Source organism: Mustela putorius, unplaced genomic scaffold (genome assembly GCF_011764305.1).
Source record: "Mustela putorius furo isolate JIRA1106 unplaced genomic scaffold, ASM1176430v1.1 tig00003854_pilon_pilon_pilon, whole genome shotgun sequence".
Taxonomy (NCBI): domain Eukaryota; kingdom Metazoa; phylum Chordata; class Mammalia; order Carnivora; family Mustelidae; genus Mustela; species Mustela putorius.
In genome coordinates, this window is record NW_025422006.1 from 8,755,079 (window position 1) to 8,774,784 (window position 19,706).

Here is a 19,706-nt window from a genome sequence, read left to right on the forward strand (position 1 = left end):
GCCCTGGAAAGCTGTCTCCGTGAAGGCTGCACATTGCCAACCAAAGATCTTACAACCAGGAGGTGGAATTAAAATTCTTCCTTAGTGAGGTTGGCCAAGTCTCCTGAAATGAATATTTGTTCCAATTAGGTGTTCCAAAAAGCCTTCTTGCCTCAGATGACTCATTTTAAGAAAGGTATTTGTTGAAAATCCATCGTAGGCAGGAAAACGACATATTAATGGGTCCCGGTGCCAGGGTTCACCTACACCTCACAGGCCTGGAGGGCTCACCTCTCTGGTGCTTGCTCCTTCTTTCCTCGGTGTCTGTCCTACCTGGGACTGGCCGAGGGGGGGGCGGCGCTATGCTGACAGGGCTTTGCTCCTGCTCTACCTGGTTATGCAACCCCGATCCGTGTCCACGGTCCAGGGCTCGGATGGCTGGCTTGTCAGCAAAAAACGTTTCAAAAATGTTAATTCGACAATGTTGGAGGGATGTTATTTCTAGAGCTAAATTCCTCAGGGAAAATGAGAAAAAGTTGTTGGAGGGATTCAGTTCTTCCATACTGCAAGTTACTTCCTTCCTGATGCTTTCTTCCCAAATAATTTCCCAATGCCTGGTGTACCCTGACATTCGGTCCAAATAAAATGCTGGAACACACTCCTACGATACAACTACCTCCAAACTCTGTATGAGAGGGTGTTTATTACAGAGAATCGGCATCTATTAGGGCATGAAACATTCAGGGCCTGCTGGAGCTCACTCCTCACACTGAATCATTTCATGATATAGATACTATTTTTTTTTTTCCTGGCATTTATAGCAAGCAACTCAGTTTATAACCTAAGGCATTTTCCATACTTCCAGGCAATGAATACTAGCTTCTTTTGAGTCTCAAAAGCACATAATTTAAGACAGGGGGGGAAAGGAGCTGAAGAATAGTTTCCATTGCAAGGAAAACACCATGCAGATGTTTGCCCTCTTGAATTCTGATGGCAAAATAGAGAATTGTTTATTTGTTCTGAAGTCAAACCCAAAGAATTTAGTTTTTACAGGCTGGGGCCTCGGGTAGGGGTGGGAGTAATGACATAATATTTTAATAATATTGAAATATTCACCACATGGCCCTAGGATTTTGATTCCCCAAATATAATTTAGATCTTTTTATACAGTTTTTGATCAAAATTTAGGATGTCAGATATCAATATGTGTCACAGAAAGGACATACCTGGAGAAACACCCAAGGACTACTTTGTGAAAATTGCGTATTCGCCTTCTGTAATTGTTATTTTTTTAATTTTCTTTCTCCGAGATAGCAAGCTAGGAATCGGTCCTCTATCTTGAGCCATTTATTGAGAACAAACAAATGAACTCAGAAAAGACGTGACCCAATTGAAGTTCAATACCTGACTTTGGTGTATGAGAATCATAAACTTGCTTACGGTCTATCTGGTCCGCAAACACTTCCCCATAAATCATCCAGTAGGGCATGTAGAAGATGTTCTTGGCCAGTTTCCATGATGGCTCCTCATTGGGAAAGAGAATGGCTTGCCTGGCGACCCCAAAACTCATCAGTACCACCAGCATAATGATGACAAAGTACATCATGTCTATCATCTGGAAGAGAGAAACAAAAGAAAATCCGTATAATTGAGTGTTCCTATGACACCAACAGTGATGGAAACCTTTGAAGGAGGTTCACTTTTGAATATATATCACTTTTGGGATATATACATAGACAGCTGTGTCCAAGTAAGAAAGAGAACACTTTCTTACTATTGAAGCAATGTCCGCAGAACTTATCAGTAACTCAAAACTCATTTTTAAAAAAGCACACATGGCATGGAACCCCATCATCTTTCATTGTAGTCTGTGCCACCTACTTAAGATTAGGCATGGAGTCACATGAAGCTCGGGTCTCTCTACGAATCCAGTACTAACTTTGTCTCTGTTCCTGGGAATGGCAAACGTCCTCCTAGGGTCTCTTTCTTCTTAGCAAAAGTGAAACTAGAAGAATTGAAATATTTCAAGAACAACTGCAGTGCTGTAAATCCCCTAAGCTGGAAAGGCTACTAAAGATTTCAAATGCTCAAGAAAATAATCATTTGCGAACAAAGCTAGCACAACCCAAATATCCATCTTATTCCTGTGGTCCACCTCATCACTTGGTATTCTACCACAAACCAGTCCCTCAGAGAACCATTCTTTCTGTACTTAACTCTCTTGTAGCATATCCTATCAGTTATGGAGGGTGTTTTTGTAGGCGACAGAATCAAGTTGCCTCATGGCTCATTTCTGTGTCTGCTGTTGAAATGTTGGATTTTCATCTTGACGTGTTTATAAAATTCTCTTGACTGCATTTGAGCACAATATCATCTCTTGTTCCTCTTGATTCCTTTCTTTTTTGCTTGTTTTCATGATACATATTATCTGGGATCTGTTTCTCATATGCCAAATTACTTTCCTTTTATCACCAAAAATAGATGGGGATATAATCACTATTATTTTGCCTGGCCAGAACCCATTGCCTCCTTCTTTTAGAAGCAGTTCCCACCCATTTTGGCCACAAAGATAGGTATCTTTTCCAGGCTAAGTTAATCATGGTAGCTCACCCTCCGGCAACGGCGATAGGACGTAGGCATGCGACATAAGATGGGCCAACCAGAATCCTATCTCTGGATTTTTTTCAACTGAAGCTGGGAGAGAGAAGCTCCCTTTCTTTTTCGGTAATGATATGAATTCAGAGTGGCTGAGGCTCCCACTAGTGAAACTGATCAGGAGTGAATGAAGCAGATATTCCAGACACACACAGAGAGAGAGAGTTATGTCCTGACAGAGGTTGAGGGCCTGATTGAAGCAGCCCTTTAGGCCAGTTTCATTTTGCCCTTCTCTAAGTCAAAAGAGCCCTCCTGGGCTTAAGCTAGTTGGAGACTGGCTTCTATTCCTCACATCAAACCACCTAATACAAAAGATGACCTTCTCTTGGATATCAAACTTCCTGAAGGGATACCTACCCACAAAGAAACACTAATGATAATTTTATCAATGATAATAAAGGCTGTAAATTTGCTTTAAAAACTTATTTTGAAAGAATATATTCCACAGAGCCTGTTAATAGAATTAAAACACTAGAGCCTTCCTGTTTGCCTGAGGACACTGGGGGCTCAATATATTTTAGGTCAATTAATCAACCAACAAGGCAACTTCCAAACCCAGCTTTCAAGTATCATCTAATTTTGAGACTCAGTAAGAATCTCTCAAAACTTGACGTTCATTCATATCTGTTCACTGTTTTTAGAAATATATGCGACTTAATTGGTTATTCCTTCCACAGCATAGCAGCCTCAGAATGCTCTTAAAAGAGTGAACAAGCCAGCTGTGTTGAAGCAGTTTCATAGGCACCAGAGGCCTGTTGCTTATCCTCTATTTTGTAAAATTCTTTCACTCCTCATTTACAAAAAGTTCTATCAATGAGAAAACACTAATGGGGCCTTCAAGTTGTATATTTGGCTTGACTAAAAGGTGAGTGGGAAGAGGAATGTATGTACTCATGAAATTTAGGAGCCAGTCTGACCCAAGAAAACAGCCAGTACACACAGCAACTGGTCTGATTTAATTTCCCAGGGCTGTTCTCATTCAGATTGAGTCTGCTCTCTACCCGCAGGGCCAAACAACCAAAGATGAGAAACATTCTTCCCACCCAACGTCATAGATCTCAAAAACCTATACCACACAAATACTGAAATCTGGTAGAGCGCAGAAACAGAACATTATTAGTAAAAACGGGGGACCTCTGTTTTTAAACTGTCCAGTTGGTTCAACATGAGGAGAGCTGATACTGTCTCATTCTTATAACTATTCGTTGGTTGCATTCTGTATAGGTGTTAGACCACCTGATTTTCATCTTGACTGTTCTGGTAAAAACAGCTTAGGTGGTTACGTGCAAGTTACTTAATCTTGGTTTTTCCCTCATTTTCAAAATGGGGATAATAAAGACTACAGCAATGCATATGAATTTTATAAGGATTAAATGTGATAACACGTGAAGCAATGTGGGTAGATCCCTGTAAATGTTCATGTATTGTTATTATTAGCACCGGATGGCCGGGCTGTGACGTCAGACCCACCCAAGCTGGAATCCTGCCTTTGTTCTTTGCCTAGTTTCAGTTTATCTAGGTACCAAATGAAGATACTAAAAGCCATTTCATGGGGTGGTAGTGACGATGACGTGTCTGACACGGTGTTTGGCACAGAGTAAATGAGAGCTATCATCGTTGGTTTTTTCCTGCATCATATAAGTGAGCTTAGTACTAGGCTTAGAGAATTGCACTGAGAAGTGGACTATGAAGGAAAGAGGTCAGGATCCCAGTAAGTGATTCTGGATTTAAAGATCAGTTGGAATCCTACTTGATCAAGTATTGTGTCCAGGTATCTTAGCAGCTGTCTGTCTATCCCTTACCACAGGGCACAGTGAGTTACTTGGCTGTTTAGTACCAAATAGGGACTCTCTAATGTTGAGGGGCTTTCAGAATAATCACATCTGGGCATATTTTGTTATGCATCCCACCTGGCAGTCCATCTGGCTCAATGATAAATTCTATGGGCATATTTTACCTCTCTTCTAGATGAGTGACTCAATTATTGAACTAAGTATCTGGGAAACTCCAGGAAAGAGAACAAAGCCACCAAATACACTCATTTTCTACTTATTCTTGACTGATAAGGGAAGTCATTCGTAAGTTGGAAGTAGAGAAAATGCAGTACGTCTCTCTTGCTCACTCCATAGTAAGGGTTCATTCAAGTCAAAACTGGGGATAATTATGCCATTATTAAAATGATAGACGGGGATTTTACAATAAGCTAGCTGTTTTAGTGTGACTTTAGATATTTCAAGTATTTCAATGCCACCCAATGTTTTTAAAGTAATATACTTAGCTGGTTTGAGACCTCAGATCTTATTTACTGAAACAAAACAAGGCAACCAATCAATCAGAAGAAACAAGCCATCAGATTATGTAATCGTCTATTGTAGTGGTTCTCAACAGAGAGCAAGTGTGTCCCCAGAGTACATATGGCAATGCTGTTGTAAGTGTGTGTGTGTGTGTGTGTGTGTGTGTGTGTGCGCGCGCGTGTGTGTGTGTGTGTGTGCCTTCCCTACTGGTATTAGTGGGTAGAAGCCAATGATGCTTTTAAACACCCTAAGATGAAGAGGATGGCCCCCATGACAACGAATCATCTAATCTGAAATATCAGTAGGGCCCAGGCTAAGAAAATTGAGCTTAATTTTGCAGCTGTTATAATTTTCACTCTCATTGGGTCCATTTGAAAATACATTTGAGAGTCTCAGGGAAGCTTGTCCTCTCTGTCCAGGAATTCATATGCCCGTGTATTTTTTACATATAAATTGGGTGGAGGGTCCACCAATCCTTTCTTCTAAATATCTCCTGAAGACTCTAAGTTGAGAGGCTCTGCTTTTAGACATCCAAATCTTTACCACAATCCCAAATTCATTACTAAAACACAGAGAAGATTATATAACGGGCTGTGCAACGGAATAAGATATACATATTTTATCTAGTCAAAAATCCCAGTTGAATTGGGATTTGGTTTTGGGTAAATAAATCAGGCTTGTTGAATTCCAATTTTCCTCTCCAGAATGGGCTTGGTGATATAACCCCTAAGCAATACTGGTGTTATAGATTGCAAGCTTTTGTACAAAAGGGTTAAGAATAGAGCAGACTAACCATGCTCACCAATCCCCTGTCCCTCTTCGCCCCTTTTATTATACTTTAACATAAAGTGAACATAAATATAAGAGATGTCATTTATCATCTACCTACTATGGGCCAGACCCTATTAGCTATTTAGTATGTTCTTTCTAATCATCACAACAACCCTTGCAAGATATAACGTTGCATTTATTATAATTACTTTGAATGAATAAACTAAAGTCTTAAAGAGGTTAAATAAATTGCTCCAGGTCTCACAACCCCTTCCTTTTGGATTCAAATTCTTCTCTTTGCATGTGTTTGCCAGTGCTTCTGTAGGAAGAGACTTGGTTATTGAAGATTCATTTCAGTAGAGTTATACACGCACATACACGCTAATAATGATAACAAATATTGATTTGCTGACCTAAGGTCAGCAGTGATGATGTATATAGTAAAACTTGACTGAGAATTATAAAGGACATCTATTGACTGAGGGTTGGTTTTCAACAGCTCCCAAGTAGAAGTGGAATGGAGGTTATCAGCACAGAGAATTTTCAGTAAGAGCTGTTTACCACGGTGGGAGGGAGGTATTTGGCTCTTCCACGAATGCCCTGTAAAGGTGAAGTAAGGGACACTTACTCAAATTCAACCTAATTGAACTCAGCAAAAATAGATTATATTTTCTTCCCTTTGCAGAGGGAAAGGCATTTTTCAAGCACTTCATTAAGAAGAAGAAGAAGAAGAGGAAGAAGAAGGAGGAGGAGGTGGAGAAGAAATGTTACAAATCCAGAAACCTGTTAAAAATTTGGAGTGGACACCCACTCCTCCTCCAAGATCCAGCGAGAATGTAACCTCCATGGGAAGCCTTCCCTGACCTACACTGTCTTTTCTATGCTCTTTTATACTTTATAGGCCTCTCTATCACAGCATTCTCATACTGTATGGTAATTACTTCTCTTTCTCTTATCTTTGATCTCCGAGAATGAGCTCCTTTATATACCCAACTCCTACTCCAGTGCTTAGCACAAAATAGATGATCTGTGATTGTTTTTCAGTAAGTAAATGGGTGAGTGATGATTAATTTTCCAGTGATGGATACACATGTAGTCAAACTCCTAAACACTCACAAGGAATGAAAAAAAAAAAACAACAACACCCCCAGGGCCATTTCAGACCATCACGGCAAGCCCAAATGAATTATTTTCCTCTTCCTGTTATTGTCTCTGCAATAACTCCTCCTCTGCAAGTGTATCACATGGAATCAAAGGATCCTGCTTACCATTTTTCCAATCATCATTACATAGGGGCCCAAATACTTGTTCACGCCGAAGATGTCTAGTAGACGGATGTACCAATAAATGATGTTCACACAGTAGATGACCCTCCCATCACTCCTGAAGGGCTGGTCTTGGAGACGAAGGATCATTCCGACAGAGAACAAAAGGATGGCTATCAGGTCTGTGACATTCCAGTATTCCTGCAGCCACACCTTCACTTTCTGCAGCAACTTCCCTGGTTCCGACATTAGAATCTAAAAGACAGGAAAGAGAACGGGCTTAGGTCTGATTTCAGTCTAGGTTTTTGGTGCAGTCGGAAAATGCTTGGACTGTTAGTCGACATCCGTAGCTTGTTTTGTTTACCTGGGTCTACTTGGATATGTGCATGCTGTGAATACACAACCAAACTAAACTTAGGCCATGCAGAGACAAACATTCTGGACCCAAATATAAGCAAGAATTTTTCTCCTTTGGGTTGCCTTACTACCCTAAGACACGCATGAGGGTTTTACTATAAAATTACTGATTCCTAATACATTGTAAATCTCTTGAAGTTCTGCTCCATCTTGGTGCCACCATTTTGAGTTCCTCAGATCCCCAGGGAGGACTCCTTCAGTCTTCTCGCCACATCCAGAGAATTGCATCAATATCACCTCTATTTCTAAATACGATCTGATCCAACCACTTCTCACCACTACCCACTGCTGCCACTCTATTCTAAGTCCTATCACGTCAACCAGATGATTGCAACAGCCTTCTAACCAGTATCTCTGCCACCAGGGATGCCCACCCTTCCTCAATCCATTCTCTGAGGAGCACACAGAATGATCTTTAAAAACTGAAGCCATGATCTGGGCGGCGATTACACAGTTGTACGGGTAGACAGAAAGCCATCAAGCTGGACCCTTACGAGTTGTTCATTTTCTTCAATAACAACAACAACAACAACAAAAAAAAACTAAAGCAAATTGTGATAAGTGAATATTTAAATCACCCGATGGCTTCTAATAAAAACAGAGACAGATCCAAACTTCTTCCCGCGGCCTCATGTCACATTCCACCTTATTCTGGCCGTTCCACACCTGCAGACACAGTTCATTCTGTGTCTCCAGCATAGCAAGTTCATTCTATGCTCAGGATATTTGCACTTGTGCCTTCTCTTGGGCATTTTCTCCCAGATTTTTCTCCTCAAGGTCTCTGCTCTAATTTTCCCTTCTTAGGACTACTTCTTTGACTACCCTACCTGCAGGGGCCTCCCCATCCCCAAGGCAGTCCCTAACATACTACCCTTATGTTCCACTATACTAGCTTCTGCATGCATGTAAATATGCTGTATGTGTCTGTCTACCTATCAACCCCGCTAGACTGTAAACTCGGAAGACAGACCCTTGGTTCCCCAGGGCCTGTGACGTAACAGATTCTCAGTAAATGTTTGCTGACTGACTGCTACATGGACACGTCCTCACAGCAATTCTCCGCTCCCTCCTACATCACGGGCAGCTGGGGTGGGGGGAGGGGACCCTGACGGACCTTCAGTCTAGAGGGGCTCTTCTGCTGCCACACACAGGCTCTAGGAAAGGCACAGTGGTATGGTGGGAGTTGCCACCCCGCCCACAGCACAACCTGCCAGCGGAGGCGGGGAGCCAGGAGGTTGGAGAGCTGGGCTACCTTCACTTCGCCTGGGGGTTTCCCCGGAGACTTCGGTCCCTTGCCGCCATCATCCCCAGCCCCGCTTTCCCAGCTCCGGGACCTCCTCTCAAAGGAGAGGACAGCAAAGACGGGGGCAGGGCAGGTCGAATCTGCAGCTATTTATGGGACTCCTGTGTCCCCCTTTCATGGCTTACCTCGGCCTGAAATCTTAAGGGAGGGAGGCCTTGGGACGAGGGGTTGGAGTGCTGCGCGAACCCCTGCGCCGGCGGCTGGCCTCCCGCGTCCCGCTCGGCCGCGCGCCATTCCCAACCCTGACCCCGGGGTTCCTCCGACGGGAGCCGGTCGTCTGCGTCAGCGGCGGGGCGGGCGGGAGCGCGGACGGCTGCGCCCGGCGCCTGGAGCCTCTGCGTCGCCGCGCCGGCTGCGGGGCTCGGGAGTTTACATTGCTCGAGTTCCCAGGTCAAGCCGGTGACAACAGGCCGAGAACCACGGTCCTACCCATCGGGGATCCCCGCACCTGCCGCCGCCCCGGTGGCTTCTCACCCGGCGTCGTCTCCACGAGGAGAAACTCCGCGTGCGCGGGCGGGCGGGGGTGGGGTGGGGACGGGCCTTGACTTGGAGTTTTCTAACCTTGGGTCCACACCTTCCTTCAACTAACGGGTCAACACAGGGGCTGACAGCTTCATTTTTTTAAACGGCAGCGATCTTTTTGTGAAATGTCAACGTAAACAACAAAGGGCAGGGCTGAGGGGCTGCTGGGAAACTGAAGCGCGAAGGCCCCAGAAGCTAAAGCTTCTCCGACGGGCTCTGAGGGGGCGTGGCGGCGGGAAGGGGCGTGGTCGCGGAAGGGGCGTGGCGGCGGGTCTCGGACCCGCGGTGCCCTCGCGGGGTTGCGGGGAGGAGGGTCCGGGCGGGAGGACGTCCGCCCCGGCGCGCTGTAAACAGTTCCGGGCCCTCGAGGGACCCCCGCGGCCCGTGCTGGTGACCGCGCGCAGAAGTATGCGGCGCTGGGAATGGGAGCGCCGCCTGTGAAGCCGCAAAGCCCCGCTGGTGTGTGGGGAGGCCGGGAAGCCTGCAGACTTTCCCACGTTTCCAGGATCGGGCGTGCCCGCGCGCTGCGGGAGACGCGGAGGCGGGACCTGTGGGGTCCTCGGCCTCGGGGCGCTCGGGCATCCTCGCTCGGACGGGTCCCGGGGTGCCGGGCGGGGGCGGCTGCCTCGCCAGGCCGAGGAGGAAAAGGCGGGACGGGGCAGGAAGGGGGTCCGCGCCTCCCTGTGCGCTGCCCCCTCCGAAGCCGGGCTCTTGGGCTGACCCCCTGCTGACCCGAGGCTGCAGAGCCCGGCCCCGTGCGCTGGTACATGCAGCCTCAGGAGAAATGGATATCCAGGCCGGGAGGTTCCTGGCAGCCCGCCTGCTTGGCAGCCTCTTCCAGAACAGTCCGTGGAGTACAGACTGCTCCCTGTCTTCTTCCAGTCTGGTCCCTGGAGGGATTCCAGTCTCCCAGCCCAAGTCTTTCCCTTTTCTGCTTATCATGGGGAAGGAATATGCATCAGGGCGTTAAATCACGGGAGGGGAGCTGGCGCTGAGCCGCCGCAGAGCCCGGACCAGTGAGGAGCAGCCCTCGGTTCTCAGAGAGCTGCACAAAGACCGCAGCAAATTTATTACAGTTGTTCAGTTCACAGATGGGAGGTCCGCGGCCCTGGTCAGGAAGTAGAAGGCATTGTGAATAGGAAGACCTAAGAGTAGACCACCAGCTAGAACAGGGCCAGGCCAGGCATCCATTAAAAAAAAAAAAAAAAAATCCAGCTCATGAAAGGGACTAGTACACACCTCCAAACTCTCAGGATGGAGGAATGCCGATTAGAATTTAAGTATCCCCAAAGCAGTTTAAAGGCCAAAAGAAGGGCTCTAAATATATTGAGATTTTTTTTTTTAAATGATCCCAATATGATGGCGTCTAATAGATACTGCATCCCTTTTTTTCTGGAAGAGAACATCCGAGAGCTGTAACCTAAGATACTGAGCTTTTAACCTGTCTTGGTAACGAAGGCAAGGATGAATTTATGTATTTGTAGGAATCCTTTTTTTTCCCTGTGGAGCCTGATAACATTTTCCCACTCACTATAGTATAATGAGTAGGATTGTTCCGGAGCTCCTGAGGGTGCAGTGGACTTGACGAAGAGTAATTCTTCCGGAAGAGGCCTTGTCTGCTGACTCCAGGGGGAAATGCAGAAGAATCCTCACACAGGGCAAGCCCGCCTTCCCAGCCTAGGGAAGGGGAGTTCGTGGGGGCACGTTTAGCAGGGTTGCAGAGCCCTCTGGTGGACCGTTGCCTGAGCACATTCATTTTAGCAGCTCACATTCTGATGGCCCCGGGGGGCTGGCTTTGACTTCAAGCAAGACCTGTGGGTGTGGGGTTATTATGCTGGTTCCTTTTGCAAGATGGGGATTGGGGAGCGGGGGAAGAGGGAGACCCACATCCTCAACCTGTAGGGCAAGAAGTCTCTCCATTTCACCTCCACGATGCCTAGAACTGGTGGAAAGGCTGGTGCCAAGCAGGTGCATAATAAATGTGGAGAAGGAAAAAACCAGAGGATGAATTAATGAAGGAAAGCATAGTTCCTCCTCCCACAGCTGCTGAAACGCATTTGAAGAATACATAGGTATTGGATGACAGTGTCCAAAGAGACCCAGAGTAAAGGGTTGCAGCGGGAGTTAAAAGTGGAAAAATGGAACAATTTGAGAAGTCCTGTTTATAGAGTGGAGGAAAGAGAGGTGTCGACGGTATCAAAGACGGGGGGAGGGTTTCTTGGGGCAAGAGCTCTGTGGGCAGAAGCTAGAGCAGACCCTGAGCATGCGCGGAGTGGCAACTGATAAACACACACTGTGATGCCTCCCCAGGTCAAGGCCTCCTCAGGGCCAAGTCCATGATTTCCACGGCAGCATTAGAGAATACAGTTTCTGGCTTCATTTGGCTCTCCGCAGCCACCTCTCCCTTCCACCCACAAGCGTAACTAACCACCCTCTTTCTCCCGTGTTCTCGTTTCTGAAAGCGGTTACCTCTCTCATCTTTTCTATTCCCAGGGTGAATATGTAGGAAATGACGATCCATTCCTGCGTGGAAGGCCAGCGCTCCATCTTCACCAACACGATGTAGTTGAAGAGCATCAGATACCCGATGTACGCCAGCTGCAAGGAAGCACAGAGAAGAGGGGGCGCTTGGGTTCCGAAGACCCAGGAGCCCCGCCCTTGGGACGGAAGGAGCCCACCCCGCAGGACGGAACAAGGTCAGCGAGCAGGACGTAGCATTCATGATGGAATTAACCTGAAAGCTTTCAACTGTCCAAAGAATTAAAAAAAAAAAAAAAAAGATGGTAATATCTGAAATCATGTGATGAGCTGTCTTCCTTTTGACCCTGATGCGTGAGTCTGGGTCCCAGTGCTCTGCTTACACCTCTGTATCCTGAAACATCATTTTGTTTTGCAATTACCCAGTTTCTTGTGTCTTTCTGGCTAAAAAGCAAACTGCTTCTCTCAGTGCTATTCTCTTTCCTGCCTGAGGCTCAGGTTCTTGACCGAGGACAACACAGTGGGTTTGAGCCTAACGGATGCCAGGTAGATTAAATGTCTGTAGGAAGGAAAGGAAGACACATACTATACTGGACTTGTAAACCAGTCAAACCAATGCAAAAACAGACTGGACTTGATCTCGAAGTCCCACTTGAATTATTTTCCGAGTTCACGTCTTCTTCTCTCTCTCTTTTTTTTCCCCCCTCCTACCTTAATGTGCTTGGCTTGGTGGGCCCCCAGGGGAGGGATTTATCTATTTTCCGTTGTACACCTCCCCACCCAAACCAAGCTGGGGTCTTCCTCCCTGGTTTCTGCTTCTTCAAAAGAAAACAAGAGAAGAGAAAGCGATTTATAGAAAGGAACGGGTCTGTGTATCCTACGGGGGCTTGGAGGGGGGTGTAATCCTCACAAGGCTTGAATCCTGTTTGAATCCCAATAGGACTGGCTGAACGGCTGGCTAGGTGTCCGAGGAAAACTCAGGGCTCAGGTTTGGTGACTGTCCCTGGAGCATTCAGTCACGTCTCGATGAGTGGGTGGAGTGGAGGAAGGCCGGTGAGGTTCTCGCCCAGGGGGGCAAGGAACCTCTGGAGAAAAAGTCCCCCTTGGGGAAATGGTGTGTGAGCTCAGCCTTTTCTAGGTGACATTGCAAGCTAAGGCGCTTGCTGATTTGGGGGGCTTTGGGGCTGTGCGTGGGAACCGAGAGTGACTTCATTCCTATGGGCACTCTTCAGAGCCCACATAGCAAAGAATAGCACACAGTGTGGGCAAAAAGGTTGAGGCCTTAGAGGTACAGGGAGCCCTGGAGGCAGCTTAGTAGGTGGAGAAAGGTGATGCCTGGCTGGGAGACGGAAGGGGAGCCAGCAGCCCTGCAGAGCTGGAGAAATACAGCATTCTCCGCTAATGGGGCCACGCCCTCTCCCTTTCTCTCCTTTTTCAATAAAATGAATACACAGATTCGTAACAGGAGTCAAAGGTATTTTTAAAGACCCAATGACTTTGGTGCGTTTGCAGACACACCCTCTAATTCCTCACCTCTGGAGGTGAACAGATGTCAGAGCTCCTCGAGATTGAGTGCAGAAGCTGTGGGGAGGCCCGAGGGCAAGGAGGGCTCGTTCTCCACCCGTTGGACACGCTCTTGCACACCCACCCCCTTCTGGGCCTGTCATTCTATGCCACACCTCAGGTCCCACCCCTCCCCTTGGGGATTCTCAGCACCCTCTGCCCACCTCATCTGAGAAGTCTCCTCTCCTTGAAACCACACAGGATGCTGTTTAAAATGTAACTTGGTTCATGGGGTTCCTGTTTACCATTATACACTGGCATCCGCTCTGGTCCCTGGGAGTATTTCTCAAGACACAGTAAACTTCGACGGCTAAACTCTAAAACATATGCTGAGCCCCCTTCTAGCCTGAAATCCTTCTTTCTGGTTGCTTCTTTTTGTTTGTTGGAGCCCATTCCATTGCTTCAGGACAAACCAGTCTCCTTAACTGCCCTGGTGTTTATCGCCCAATGCACTGCAACACATTCCAAAGTATTATCTTCTCTTGGCACATGGAGGCCCGGTGACACCCACACCATTCTCCCAGAACCTCAGCATTTTATCATTTCACTCCTCCAACCTGCCTCTGACTCTGCCTCCAAATACAGGCCTAGCATATTCATTTGCTGGAAGGAATGTAGACACCTCAGTCAGTGAAACTTGGATTTAAATCCTAGCTCGGGTCCTTCCAAGCTGTATCATTTTGGGTAAATCATGTCACCTGTCTGGGCCTCCATCCTGACCTGAGATGAGGTCTACTGACCTTACAGAGCTTTGGGAAGGACCGGGGGCAGGGGAAGGGGGAAAATGCATGTCTCTTTCCTGACAGTAGAGGCCCCATGAATGGTCGCTACTGTTATAATTTGCCTCTTTTTTCAAGAAAGTTCTATTTCTCTTGTCTCCTCTTGCCTCACTCCTTGCTTCCTTTGGATCCTGTTAACTAGCCATATCATTCCTTTTCTAAATTGCCCTGTTAACGTTCATGCTTCTTCCACGATCAGCCTGTTCTCGAAATCCCAGTTACTCTATGGTGTTTTTCTTTCCATAATCAGGCTACAATATAACATTTTGGGACAACTCTCAAAATACGAACTTCCAAAAATACGGTTTTAAATGTGTTTAAGTGGCACGACGGAGGACTGGCTGCTGTCTGGGAAGCAACCTATCTTAGAACTCACCAACACTCGTGAGTCTTGCCACAGATTACCTTAACAGGACATGCTTTCATGTTGTGTGTGTGTGTGCGTGTGTAGACACGTCCACACATGGATTCTGTAAGCTTTCACAGGCTCTGTGTAGAACGTCAAAGCTTTGAATAGAAATTTAACCTTATGACTCTTATTGAAGTCAACGGGAATCCTATAAGGGTTTGTATGTTATTGGCTTCTATATTCTTTGTATCAATTTTCCATTGACAAGATGCCCAACTCCTGAACTATGTGATACAAGCACCAAAGCCCGCAGTAGGTCGGGTGGGGCCAGATTTTCCTACTGCTGCTGGAGAGTGGAGGGGACACGTGGCACTGAAGTGGAGGAAGGATTCTGTCCCTGCTGGAGGAGCCCGGAGCATGTCCCTTGTGCTCTGTCTTGGGTCCTCTTTCATAGCTTGAACTGGCATTCTCTCCACGGGGCAGTTGAAATGGCTTTCATCACAAACCAGGTCTGGAAGCCAGCTGGATCCTTGCCTCCTTTCTTCTGGGAACAGAAGAGGACCCAACCTGCTCTTCCAGAAGCTTGCTAAGAAATTAGAAGTGAGGTTATGCGGAAGTGAGGTGTGTCCTATCTTTGAGAAACTTGGGAGCTTAGAAGGGGATGTTTTTTGAAATCAGAGTGGGAAATACTCTTACGGAAAAGAACACAACTGAAAGCCATGGGGACATTTGATCTAAAGCTGAATTTTCCTCTTAAGCGTCTCTGGGGATTTCATCTCCAGGTACTTCCTTGAGGCCTGGGCTTTGCAAATACATAAACATGGGTTTCTGAACGTCGTCGTGTAAATACAACCAAAGAGGACTGGGTCTAGTCTAGTCTATAGTCATCTAGTCTATAGTCAGCTGTGTGGGAGGGAGCTAGACACAGAAGCTCCCCTTCTCAGAGGCAGCTTCACGACCTGCCAACTAATGAGACAAGGAAAGCAGTGTGTCCCAAGCTTCCGGAACCACAGAACTCACGTGGGAAGCTTGTTAAACCTACAGCCTCCTCATCTCCTCCTTGGAGATTTGATTTAACGGGTCTGTGATGGGACTAGGATTTGCATGTCTAACAAGATTCTTTATCATCACAGAAGTTTGGGGAAATACTGGGCTAAAACCTGGGCCTCTGCCTAGAGCGGTGGTTCTTAACCCTGACTGCCCGTTACAACTACCCGGGAGCTGCAAAATACCTGGATGCTTGGGCTGTGCCCCAGACCAATGATGTCAGAATCGCTGAGAATAGAACCCAGGTGCCCTTAAAAAAATAGAGATTAAATGGAACCCAGGTACTGTTTTTTCTTTTTAAAGTACTCCAGGTGGTTCCAGTGTGTAGCCGAGGCTGAAAACCACTGTCCAGGGCATTGGTGACATAAAAGCATCCTTGGCTAAGAAACCACAGCCGAATAAATGGGGGCCAAGGGAATCAAAGAAATAAAGTTAATACTAAACAAAGATTAAGGGAAAAAGAGAAGTTTCGGAAGGATAAGAGAAGGGAGTCCTGTATTTGTAAAGGTGATAGATAATTCTTGATACTATGGCTCCTCTGGTTCCTTTATGCTTTAGACTTCCTAGATCAGGAAGTCTACAGCAAACTTCTTCTGTAAAGGACGAGAAAGTTAATTTTTGAGGCTTTGCAGGCCTGACAACCTTTATGGCAAGTAATTGACTCAACAGTTGTAGCACAAAGCAGCCAGATTATAGGTAAACAAATGAATTTGGTTCTGCTCCAAGAAAACTTTATTTATGGACACTGAAGTGTGAATTTCATATAGTTTTCATGTGTCATAAAGTGTTCTTCCTTCGATTTTATTTTCCATTCTTTAAAAATGTGAAAACCATTCTTAGCTTGCAGTTCACAATGATGCGCCTGGATTTGGGACTGGATTCAGCCTGTGGGAATGTAGCTTGCCAAGCCCTGTTCTAGGTGGAGACAACTGAGGGAGCCTGGTATGAGAAGAAAGACGGGAATGGGTATAAAATGCAGGAAAACCATTATCTTGATAAAACTGTTCGTATAGGGAAAGTCTATGTAAAGCACTCCTAACAGGGCTGCATAGTAGGTGTTCAAAGACAGATATTAACATTATTGAGTGGATGGGTGAATAAAAAACACTCTTGCTGTGCAGTGACTAGCCTCAGAATAAAAACAGTTACATTTCTATTGTGCTTCCGCGTTCCAAGCACTGTTCTAAGTGCTTTACATATTTTAACACATTTAATCTTTCCTAAATCCTACAAAGTAGGTACTATTATTATCCCCACCTTAAGGAATTTTTACTTCACTAAAAAAATCTGATAATTATATTTTGATGATACCCTCTTCCAAGATCTTAGTTGAAAGCAGTCATTTCCGACCCGACCCGTGGCAACGTCAGCCCATAAGAGGGGAAGGGGGGGACATGGGGCAAGGTCCGGAGACCTTGGTCACCCGGCTCCGGCGTTAGAGAACGCTGCTGACATCTAGTGGACAGAGGCCAAGGCTGCAGCTGAACGTGCGATTATGCCCAGGCCAGTCCTCCTCCACCAAGAATCACTCTGCCTAACGTGTTAATCGTGCTGAGGTTCCTAAAGCCTGATTGAAAGACAGCGTCAAGTGCAGAGGATACAGGACCATGCAGGACAGCTCCGCTGGTCAGCTGATCATCCTGGCCTCGCACTTGGATTTTCCTTTGCTGACTCAGGTGACTGGTGTGTAGCTGGTTGAGAAAGGCCAAAAATACAAATGCCCTCCGTCGTCTGGCACCGTGCCACTGTGGCTGGGGAGAAACAGAGCTGACCTGAGCCTGTGCTCACCTTCGGCTTAAAATACCATGAAACAGAGAAGTAGAAAGCCAACAGCTGAGCCATTTCGTCCATATCCAGAGGCTATTTCAGGGACGATCTTTATCTCTGGGCACTGAAGCATCCTTGCCCTGATTGTAGGTGACTGAGTGCTTTCTGCTGCCTTGTCTGGCATGTTGTTTAATTGTGTCTGAGCAAGAAAGGTTGTTTGATGACACTCCCCGGTTGGCAGTAGTCACACACTTAGGTTCCCCCCACCTCCACCCTTTAGTGGTGTTACTTCTGACACTCTGCTCGGTCCTTACCCTTCAGGTGTCCCCCAAACCCAGGACTGGCATCGAAAACGGGCAACTCTGATCCAGCGCTCATCCAACCAGAACACAGAAGCGTTTTAGAAAATGACATCTATTTTCCTGCTAGACTAGACTCATACTCATCTCACCTCTATTTCTGTTAGTTCTCACTTTTACCATTTCCTTTATTTTCTGCAAGGAGGAGAAATGCAGACGCTGTGGAAGCTGCCTCGCACACTCCCCACGTCTTGCAGAACCCCTGGGAAAAGCTCTCATTCCTGCCTGTGTGATCCTTCCACTGTGGGACTCAGAGGAAGCTGCGTACGTGCACGCAAACCTGACCTCGGCTCTCTGCGGTCACCTGTGAGCAAGAAGAAAAAGGAAGATGCTTACGGTGTAGAACCAGAACTTCACGATGGGTGCGTTGTAGAATTCATAGATTTTTCTGCCCAGGGGGATCAACCTGTGTCTGCTCTGAACTTCCTCTTCATCCTTCTTTCTGGAAGACTCCCCGTTGTTGCGTCCCAACATTGCCTACAGTGGAAGAGAATCAATACCATCACGGCAGGGCCCCGGAAAGCAGGTAGTTCAATGTGCTCATTTTACCAACCAAGCATGCATGCTCACAGAGCTGGAGGGTGTTGTCCCGGGTCCCTAGAGATTCAGACGTTGTGCCTTTCCTAAGTGTGCATTTGCATTATATATAGGTTTTGGCCCAGGATGGAAGCCTTAGGGAGAGCTCTTGATTATTCTCTTTTCTTCTACCCTGGGAGCTCTGAAAGATGTCCGTGATGGAAGATACCCAGGGTTCTGACAGGGAGAAGTTCAGGCATCTTTCTTTTACTTCCACCCCACTCCCCATACATGTAATGAGACAGGCGAATCTGGATTCGAATTCTGTCTTCACTCGGGCTAACGACCCTTAAGTAAAAAATACATTGGACCAGTAATACCTAACTTACCCAAAGGTTACGAAGTGTTTCAGAGGCTAAGTTATCTGAAATGCCTGGAGCTTAGTTAGGTTAGAAACATCTCTACCCTGAAGCATAAACCTTGGCTCCTTGTTTTCAGACCCCATAAATCCTGCATTCCTGCTGGTATTAGTTTCGTGGCAACTCCTAGGTACACGGCCTTCCTCTGGGTGGGACAGTCCACCAAGTGGGACTCGGAGAAGCAGGGCCTGACCTGGAGAGGCCTTGTCTCCAAGCTACTGGAAGTTTCTTTACAAATAGAGTTGTTTTCTTCTCACTCATGGCAACGGCAGCAGCAAAAACAGTCATTAAACAGCACACAAAAAGGCAGAATTTGAGAAAAGGCAGATGCATGCCTGTCTAGGCAGCAAGTGACAGGATGAGTGTCCCAAAGAGGGTTGGAGATCCTGCTGGCGAAGAGTACCAGACTTTGGGTCACTCAGAAGGAGGACTGAGTCCTCTCTTGGATACGTAGCACCCATGGCACCTTGGGAAAAGCTTTCGGAATCTTAGTTTCTTTATCTTAAATTGGAGGTAATAATAGCATCTTTTATAGGATTGGTCTATAAATCAATAAGCATCTGTCCTCTTAATAAGAGCTCAGTACATTCCAGCTGGTGTTTACAACGAACTGAGACTTTCTTGGGTACTCTTGACTGAAAGGACCTAGTTGGGAATCTCTCACCAGAAAAAGGAAAAGTATTATCAGGGTCTAATATAACATAATTTATCGGCTTCTTTCCTTCCTTTCTTCCAGTATCTCTCCTTTTCTCCCTTCCTTCCTTCCTTCCTTCCTTCCTTCCGCGCTCTCTCTCTCTCTCTCTTTCAGTTCCATGCCCAGCCTGGAACCCAACATGGGGCCCAAACTCACAACCCTGAGATGAAGACCTGAGCCGAGACCAAGAATTGGATGTTTAACTGATTGAGTCACCCAGGTGTGCTGGCTTTAATTCTCTCAATATTATTCTAAGGAAAGCTTACTTCTATAATATTTGGTAAATGACATTTTAATTTTATTTGTATTTTTAATTATTTATGTTATTTAAATTTAATTAATTAACATATAGTATATTGTTAGTTTCAGAGGTAAAGTTCAGTGATTCATCAGTTGCACATAACACTCCGTGCTCATTCGAGCCAGGGCCCTCCCCAATGCCCATCCCCCAGTTACCCCATCCACTACCTGCCTTCCCCCCAGCAACCTTCAGTTGGTTCCCTAGAGTTAAGAGTCTCTTATGGTTTGC

General features: G+C 46.2%; 1 protein-coding gene across 3 annotated transcripts in view; it reads right to left on the reverse strand.

The window, feature by feature from the left end:
* Positions 1-19,706, reverse strand: part of TRPM3 (transient receptor potential cation channel subfamily M member 3) — a 251,974-nt gene that overhangs the window by 52,901 nt on the left and 179,367 nt on the right. For all 3 annotated transcript variants that reach the window (XM_045065092.1, XM_045065091.1, XM_045065093.1), the window contains 4 exons: positions 17,885-18,025; positions 11,676-11,804; positions 6,968-7,219; positions 1,420-1,594 (listed from right to left, as the gene is read on the reverse strand). In XM_045065092.1, coding sequence (XP_044921027.1) covers positions 1,420-1,594; positions 6,968-7,219; positions 11,676-11,804; positions 17,885-18,025 — 697 coding nt within the window. The remainder of the gene's footprint in view (positions 1-1,419; positions 1,595-6,967; positions 7,220-11,675; positions 11,805-17,884; positions 18,026-19,706) is intronic.